The 9,124-nt window shown below is 27.0% G+C and overlaps 1 protein-coding gene across 1 annotated transcript; it reads right to left on the bottom strand.

Annotated features, from left to right (window-relative positions):
* Positions 1-472: 472 nt before the first annotated feature.
* On the bottom strand, positions 473-3,241 carry LOC107463877 (F-box/LRR-repeat protein At3g59200-like). The gene is made up of 4 exons (XM_021132386.2): positions 2,360-3,241; positions 1,638-1,787; positions 1,225-1,537; positions 473-549 (listed from the first exon to the last, which is right to left on the bottom strand). The coding sequence occupies exons 1-3, from the start codon at positions 3,239-3,241 to the stop codon at positions 1,331-1,333; spliced, it is 1,239 nt and encodes a 412-aa protein (XP_020988045.1). The 3' UTR covers positions 473-549; positions 1,225-1,330.
* Between the last annotated feature and the right edge of the window lie 5,883 nt (positions 3,242-9,124).

Here is a 9,124-nt window from a genome sequence, read left to right as displayed (position 1 = left end):
GAACAAAATTAATTATACTAATTATATAAATTAATTAATTGATTTAATTAATTTATTAATCATTAAAATAATAAATTTATGTATAAAATAGATAACAAGTAAACCAATTGATTTGATTAGCTGTCCTTTGAATTTAGGTGATTAGTTGAAAAAAAACTTTTGTTATTGTTTGAATTGTTTTAATTGTGCTTCTAAAAACCAGTTATAGTAGAAAATAAAAAGTTTCTTTTAATTAATATGCCCAACAAGTAAACCAATACCAAAGCAACAAACTAAATTTAAAAAAAATTGAAAAATTACATCTACATCTTCTTGCAAAACAAGTGCATCGAAAAAGCATTTCGTTGGAGAAAATAAATGATCTTCAATTCTCAAAAACATAGTATAAGAACAAATGAAAAGATAAAAACAATGATGAATTTCCAATAAATTAAGCAAAAAACAAGACTCATAGAAAAGTAAAAAATAAAAACATGATTCATATCCGAGTCATGCATCCAAAATGGTTTTGCAGTTGACCATATCGTAGAGTTTTTAACTTCCATCAATCTGCATCACAAATCGATATATGCAACTCAAAGAATTAAACAATTTATGTAAATTTCAAAGGATAAGAGACCACAAAAAACAGAGTTTTTAAGGATGAATTCGATAAATGAAAATACTTGCCAATATCAAAGTTTGCAAATTCAAACCACCGAAACCATGTTCAAGTGCATAATTTTTCATAAGCATCAATAAATCTTTTAAGAGTTATGCTAGAGAGCCAATGGTCTAAGTGTACAATGGGTTATTGAGTTACAAAATGAACATCATCCATACTATTTAGAATAACCATTCGAATATTAGGATAATAAACATCTCAGGTTATAAAATCACTCATCCCAAAAATTTAAACTAATTTTGAGATTCACCAAGGATCGAACTCTTGACTTTTTGGATCTAAAACTCTAATACCATGTCATGATACCACTCATCCCAAAAGCTTCAACTGATGAAAAAATATAACACTAATAATTATATCTCTAATACTCCCTAAACCTCCATTGGCTCCCTATACTTTCTCATCTTTTAATAATTCAGGTGGAAAACTGGTCTAAAATTGACTCAACAGTTATGCAACTTGAATAATTTTAAAACTTTAAGGCTCTAATATGATCATTTTTTTGTCAACACCTTTAATCAATGAACAATAGAGAAAATAGAGGGAATGAGAGTTCATACCATGTTCAACAGGTTTTTGGTCAATAAAATTTAGCTGACATGTTGTAGAGCCCCTTGGTATAGCAGATAATTCTTTGACAATATCGTACTTTGTCTCTTGGTCTAACTAATAATAAAGATGAATTGTGACTCTCTTCAAAACAAGTCCTCTTTGTAAAAGATATTCAATAAATTCACGCTCATCTGCGGAGTTCTCATATTCTCTAAACTCAAAACTCTTGAGATGTGATGTCACACAATTCGAAACCATTGTTGGTGGTGCTGGCACATAAAACTGACTCCGATGAAAATATAGTTCACAATACACAACACTCTGACCCCAAAAAAATAATAATAACACGTCTCAATAAACTCAGGGAAACGAACAAAAACAGAAATAGAGACATTAGTTTTAAACTGAAATGTATTCATACCTTCAAAACATGAACCACGAGATCTTCAAGTACATGACAATTATGAAGGAAGTTTAGCAGGAAGTCTGTGTTGAAACATGCAACATCAAGCTCTAGATTGAGCAAACGGGGAAATTCCGGAAACTCGAAAGTTACACCATTAAATAAGCACTGTATAGTAGATAAGTACACATTAATTATATTTCACAATTCATACTTACAGTTATTAATTCAAATTAGCTTGAGAAATCATGAATTATGAGTTTGTTTGAGCACTATTAAGTTGTTAAAAAAAATTATATATTATTGTATAAATATAATTCTAAAATAAAAAAAGATTAATAATCAAATTAGTCCTTAAAATATGAAGCATTCTCTAAATTCTTTCTTAAAAGATTTTATAAATCAAATTAGTACTTCAAAGATTATAAATTAACTGTATATGTTCCTCAGTCATAATATTAACAATTTTTATCAATGATTGATGAAGCACATGACAACAAATATGTCCAATTGGACATTAACTAAATATATTCATGAAAATCTATCAATTTATTTAATTGAAAAAAAGATACTATTTTTTTTAAGGATGAATTCAAAATATATCTCATTTTTCAAAAACTACCTAAGATATCAAAAAATAAAATTACTTCACTTTTTAAAATACTTTTTAAAAAACTTACATAAAAATAAGATTTTTTCTAAAAAATTCACCCGAATAAATCGTATCATAAGCATGTTACCTCTGTTGCGCAATGTTTCAATGCCAACAATTTTGTTTCGCGGAGTGCCACGAGAAGCTTGGGCACCCAAAGGACATGCTCAACACGACCATGATGAATATGAAGATGTGCCTCTACCATGTTAGGGAAATCGCTAAACGAAACCTGTAGCTTAGATTTGGCGATTATTTTCATATAGAGGTATTCAAGAGATGGCGTATCTATCACACGATGGCTAATGTTATTATCCTCGGTACTGTTATCTTCAAAGATTAACCTTTTCAATGTGCGAGGCATCTGGATTGTAGGTATATAAACATAACAACCATAGTCTTTGTTCGGTACAATGAGCATAAGATTTTCAAGAACAGGGGAGCCAGATAAAAGTTTGCTGGGGTCCACACAGCCATCTAACTCTAAGTTCTTGAGAGATGGCAGATAAACATTTGGAAACTTTTCATAACAATCGAAATATTCACCATGTTTCAAAACAAGGGACTTGAGTGATGGAGAAGTGAGTATGGCTTCAGGCAAGTCGATTTCACACGCTACTTCAAGGCAGAGATACAGTTCTTGGAGATAGGGCCCATTAACGGCATCAAGCCATGTTAAGATGGTTAGACTTCTTTCTGAATATTCATAACAAGTGAGGCGAAACTTTTGGATAGGGTAATCTGCATTGCGCCGAGCTAGAATAGCATTCACGTATGAAGCAAATCGAGCTTCCCATCCCAGACCGGGCCGAGAGGTTGTATCATCTATGTCAAGGACTTGGAGTTCCTTCCAAACATGGCGCCACCTGCTAGAGAGGATGCTGGTGGATACAGCTTCTTTTGTTGGGAGGTATGAGAGAATGTCGCAAAGGATAGAGTTCGGTAACAAACTGATCCTATCCATCTTCATGGTTGATGGTGTTACTTTTTCAAGCTTGTCTCCGGAGAGGGCTAGACTCAACTCTAGGGTTTAGGATTTATAGGAGAACCAAGGGTGTTTGTTTCTTTGATTTTTTTATTATATAGATTTGATTAAGATTATTATAAGAGGTACCATATGATTTGAGTTTATTTTTTAATTTGATTTAATTTAAATTATGATCTTTTATTTTGACTCGATTTATTTAGATTTGAAAAACCAATCAAGGATTTAAAATATTTAAAAGTTAAAATTTGGATTGGATGTAATTTAATTCTAGAAAAGTTAATAATAAAAAATTATAAAATTTGAAAGGATATAAAATAATCGAATCAAATCATAATAATTTGAATTAGATTCAACTGAAAATAAATTCAAATTGATATAATGTAATTATGCAAATTATTAATTTTTTTATTTTTTACAGTATTTCATAAACTAACAATTAATTCGTAACAAATTTAAACTTTATTTAAAAATTTATTATTGACTAATAAATTACTGTATGCAAATTATAAATTATATTAAAAAATTAAATTAAATTGATATAATTCAAATTAAAATAAATTTTATCCATTTTAATTGTCAAATAGCATGATCTTGTAACAGTAAATGAGATACAAACAGAATCAGTGACCTGTTAACTATGTTTTGTTGCTCACTGTTTGAGCCTTGGGATTCCCTTTTCTCTTCTGAGTTACTATTGTCACATTTGGACATCTTAATTAAACCAAATTTATTAAACCAAATTTATTGTGTGTACTAATTAATTAATTTGATTAATTTATTAGTCATTAAATAATAAATTTATGAATAAAATAGACAACTGAGATATTTTTAACTAATAATTAAATCAAATCAAATTAAATAATATATATTAAGCTAAATTAAAATCATGTGAATTAAAAACTAAATTAAAATAAGATAATTTCTTAATTATTCAAGTTGAGTGCAATAAATACAAATTAATTTTTATCATGGATTTACCTAAATCACTAGAATATTACAAACTTTTATAATACTCATAACATCTTTTAAGCCATTTTTTAAAATTATTTTGTATATAATTCGAACCAAGCTGGTTCGAATTATGTAGAAATGGAGTTTGAATCAAGCTGGTTCGAACTACATATAAATATGCATTGGTGGATTCATGAAGCAGTTTTCGTTTTGGCTTATTCACGTAAATCATTTTCTCCCTTTGGCTTATTTCTGTTTTTTGCCCTATTTTTCACTAATAATTAAATCAAATCAAATCATATATATTGAGCTAAATTTAAATAATGTGGATTAAGGACTAAAATAAAATAAGATAGTTTTTTACTTATTCAAATTGAATGCAATAAATAAAATTAATTTTGTTAGATAATCATAGTCTTCTGGTATATATAGATAGCCACACAAAATTATAAAAATCATCATTTTTATTACTTTTGCTTTTTCAACTTTTTTTATGTATAAATATACTCAAAATGAGAAGGTATGGATGAGTGTTTCATTAATTATTTGTCTGACAAATATTATAATCTAAAAATGTCTCAATTTTGGCATTCTATCACTGTTGATGGAAGTTAAATATGTAGTAATTCAAGGTGATGATATTTTTTATAGTATTATATAAAAAAATATTTTTTAAAATAAATATACCTATTGTAATTAATTTTTTTTGTCAATCTGTTATCTTTTACCTAACAAACAATATTCATGTTGAATATATTATTTTCATCAAAAACCATACATAATTGATTAATAATTCTATATATAAAAATATTCATGCGGTAATTAAATACCATATTGTTATCCTACTAAAATTAATTCTCCTATGATTATGCGAATGTATATATAAAGGAGGGAAAAGCACTAACCTTGAAGTGAAGAATCAGAGAAATACTATAAGTGTGATCCTGAAATTTGGCAACACCAAAGTTTGCATGAAAGAAAGAAAGTTGGGAAGAGAAGAATAGCTTTAGTGAAAAAGAAGAGTTTTTCGTGTGTTAGAGAAGAATAAAAGTTTTTGCAAAGAAGACAAAGGAAAAAGAAAAATAGGAAAAGAAACCAAATTTATATAACTATAAGAAGGGGAAAAAAATAAGGGCAAAACACTATAATAAATCAAGGAGAAGAAAATTTTATACAAATCAACCAAATAGAAAATTGATTCATGAATCCACCAACACACATTATTATATAGTTCGAATCAATATGTTTCGAACTAGAATTTCATGTAATTCGAATCAATATGATTCGAATTACTCACACATGCAGACACACCATAATTCGAATCAAGCTGATTCGAATTACACCCATAGTAATTCGAATCATGTTGATTCGAATTACACTCACACACGCTGCACATGGTAATTCGAATTGGCCAGATTCGAATTACTCATGATTTAATTTTGCCCATTATTTTATTAAAAAATTAATAATTGATTAAAAAATTAATAATTAAAAAATTTTAAAAAATATATTTTTATTTTATGCATTAAAAAAAAGTTAACAAAATATTTAATTACGAGACTTCTTTAAAATATTAATGAGCTATTAATTCGAATTTCATACAATACTCTTTTGCCCATTTTTAATAGCTCATGAAATTTTTTTAATAAATTTATTTAAATTATACCACAAAAAATATTTTATTCTATACAAAATAATTTTAAAAAATGGCTTAAAAATGTTAGGGTTACTATAAAAATTTATAATGTCCTAATGACTTGGGACATTAAAGAAATACTCTACATAGTCAATAATAATTTAAAAATTAAAAAAATATAGTTATAACCAGTATTTACATAAATTACTAGAATATTACAAACTTTTATAGTACTCCTTATATTTTTTAAGCCATTTTTTAAAAATTATTTTGCATATAAAATTGCTAAAAATGGCTTAAAATGGCTTAAAATGCTCTTTATTCTATGCAAAATAATTTTAAAAAAATAGCTTAAAAAATGTTAGGAGTACTATAAAAAGTTTGTAATATTCTAGTAGTTTAGGTATATACTAGTTATAACTGTATTTTTATTTTTAAATTATTATTGACTATGTAGAGTATTTTTTTAATGTCCCAAGTCATTAGGATATTACAAATTTTTATAGTGCTCCTAACATCTTTTAAGCTATTTTTTTAAATTATTTTGTATAGAATAAAATATTTTTTGTGGTATAATTTAAATAAATTTATTAAAAAAATTTTCATGAACTATTAAAAATGGACAAAAGAGTATTGTATGAAATTCGAATTGATAGCTCATTAATATTTTAAAGAAGTCTCGTAATTAAATATTTTGTTAGCTTTTTTTTAATGCATAAAATAAAATATATATTTTTTAATTTTTTAATTATTAATTTTTTTAATAAAAGAATGGTAAAATTAAATCACGAGTAATTCGAATCTGGCCAATTCGAATTACTATGCGCAGCGTATGTGAGTGTAATTCGAATCAACTTGATTCGAATTACTGTGTGTCTGCATGTGTGAGTATTGATTCGAATTACATGAAATTCTAGTTCGAAACATATTGATTCGAACTATATAATAATGTGTGTTGGTGGATTCATGAATCAATTTTCTATTTGGTTGATTTGTGTAAAATTTCCTTCTCTTTGGTTTATTATAGTGTTTTGTCTAAAAAATAATTTTATCATGATCTAAATGCTACACAGTTACCAAAAAAACTGAAAAGGTACGCGAATAATTACAAAAAAACGAAATGTCATGTCAATTAAATTACGTCTTGACAGCTGACTTCTTCAACTTAATCATATCGAAAAAAACAAGTTGTAAAAATAGCATAAGACATAATAAGTGCCATTTTTTTGAGATTCAAGTTCCAAATACACGACTTAATTACCTGCTTGCTCAAGGTCCGACTTGCACAAATTCGACCTCGAGCATGTGCATTATTCATATCCTAATCTACGAGATCCAAGACCAAAGTGAATAAGCTCATTTCTACAAAATCCAACAAGAGACCAGAAGATCCATTCTACAAAACTACCTAATTCACCTGGAGTGCGGATCTTTTGGTCCAAGCCCGCCCCGACTTGAGCAGTAAGAAAGGCCTCTCAACTACACTAACAGATGCATGTCTATAAGCTCGTCCACTACTTGCCAATGAGCCATAGCTCACACGGCATTCCGCCCCCTCCCCATCTCAAAGGTCTCGGGTTCGAGTCCTACCAGCTGCAACCGAGAAGAAAATATTGGTAAGTATGTGAGGAGTGTGTGGATGTGTATTGTGTACCTAGAATTGGGGGTTGTCCAATCCATTGGGGTACCTAGGATTGGGGGTTGTCCAATCCACCGACCAAAAAAAAAGAAAGATTTTTCTATCTAACATTTAAAAAGTAAAAGACAATTATTTCGGAAATAGAGTAATTTTATACTTTGTTAATTAAAAATATCCCTGCAAGAGATGGCCTATTCCGGTGCACCCGTGTATTTGTGGAGACGATGATAATGGTCCCGATCATTAAACATGGCTTGTAGGAAAAAAAAATTTAAATTTTTTTTTTTACTAGAATATTACAAACTTTTATAGTACTCCTTATATTTTTTAAGCCATTTTTTAAAAATTATTTTGCATATAAAATTGCTAAAAATGGCTTAAAATGGCTTAAAATGCTCTTTATTCTATGCAAAATAATTTTAAAAAAATAGCTTAAAAAATGTTAGGAGTACTATAAAAGTTTGTAATATTCTAGTAGTTTAGGTATATACTAGTTATAACTGTATTTTTTTTTAATTTTTAAATTATTATTGACTATGTAGAGTATTTTTTTAATGTCCCAAGTCATTAGGATATTACAAATTTTTATAGTGCTCCTAACATCTTTTAAGCTATTTTTTTAAATTATTTTGTATAGAATAAAATATTTTTTGTGGTATAATTTAAATAAATTTATTAAAAAAATTTTCATGAACTATTAAAAATGGACAAAAGAGTATTGTATGAAATTCGAATTGATAGCTCATTAATATTTTAAAGAAGTCTCATAATTAAATATTTTGTTAGCTTTTTTTTAATGCATAAAATAAAATATATTTTTTAATTTTTTAATTATTAATTTTTTTAATAAAAGAATGGTAAAATTAAATCATGAGTAATTCGAATCTGGCCAATTCGAATTACTATGTGCAGCGTGTGTGAGTGTAATTCGAATCAACTTGATTCGAATTACTGTGTGTCTGCATGTGTGAGTAATTCGAATCATATTGATTCGAATTACATGAAATTCTAGTTCGAAACATATTGATTCGAACTATATAATAATGTGCGTTGGTGGATTCATGAACCAATTTTTTATTTGGTTGATTTGTGTAAAATTTTCTTCTCCTTGGCTTATTATAGTGTTTTGCCCTAATATTTATGGAGAATAATAAAATTTACTATTATTAAAATATCTACTATTTCTACTTTTAATTTATTTAAATATTTCTTTAAATGCACAATGACACTTAACCTCAGTTTATTTTTCATTCGAAGTTCTTTTTCAGAGAAATTCTCTTACTCCATCAATTTATTACACCATAGACCCAAAATATTATTCCTCTAATGCATAAAACAAATTCCAATTCCACTTATGTCAGTACTTTATTGTATTTTTCTATCCTTGTGATGCTCTTAACATGTGTGATATAAAAGACATATTAGCTAAATACAGTGTGTATTTGGATTGGTATTTGTTAAATTAAAGTTTGAATAAAAGTGATTTTATAAAATTAATTTTAAATAAAAATGAATTTATATCAATATGATTTATATTTAATAATTTTATATTAAAATTAATATTGATAAAATAAATATTATTTGAATAATATTTATAAAAATTATTTTTCAATAAATAATTATTAAAAAAATATTATAT

This window comes from Arachis duranensis, chromosome 9 (assembly GCF_000817695.3).
Source record: "Arachis duranensis cultivar V14167 chromosome 9, aradu.V14167.gnm2.J7QH, whole genome shotgun sequence".
NCBI lineage: Eukaryota > Viridiplantae > Streptophyta > Magnoliopsida > Fabales > Fabaceae > Arachis > Arachis duranensis.
This window is presented reverse-complemented; position numbering and strand designations above follow the sequence as displayed.

What these genes read in the sequence shown, in the direction of transcription:
- LOC107463877 (XM_021132386.2), bottom strand. Translation starts at nt 3,241, where the DNA reads ATGAAGATGGATAGGATCAGTTTGTTACCGAACTCTATCCTTTGCGAC. An exon ending in TGAAACATTGCGCAACAGAG is followed by an intron (nt 1,788 to 2,359) that starts GTAACATGCTTA and finishes TCTACTATACAG; the next exon opens with TGCTTATTTAATGGTGTAAC. An exon ending in TCGTGGTTCATGTTTTGAAG is followed by an intron (nt 1,538 to 1,637) that starts GTATGAATACAT and finishes TTTTGGGGTCAG; the next exon opens with AGTGTTGTGTATTGTGAACT.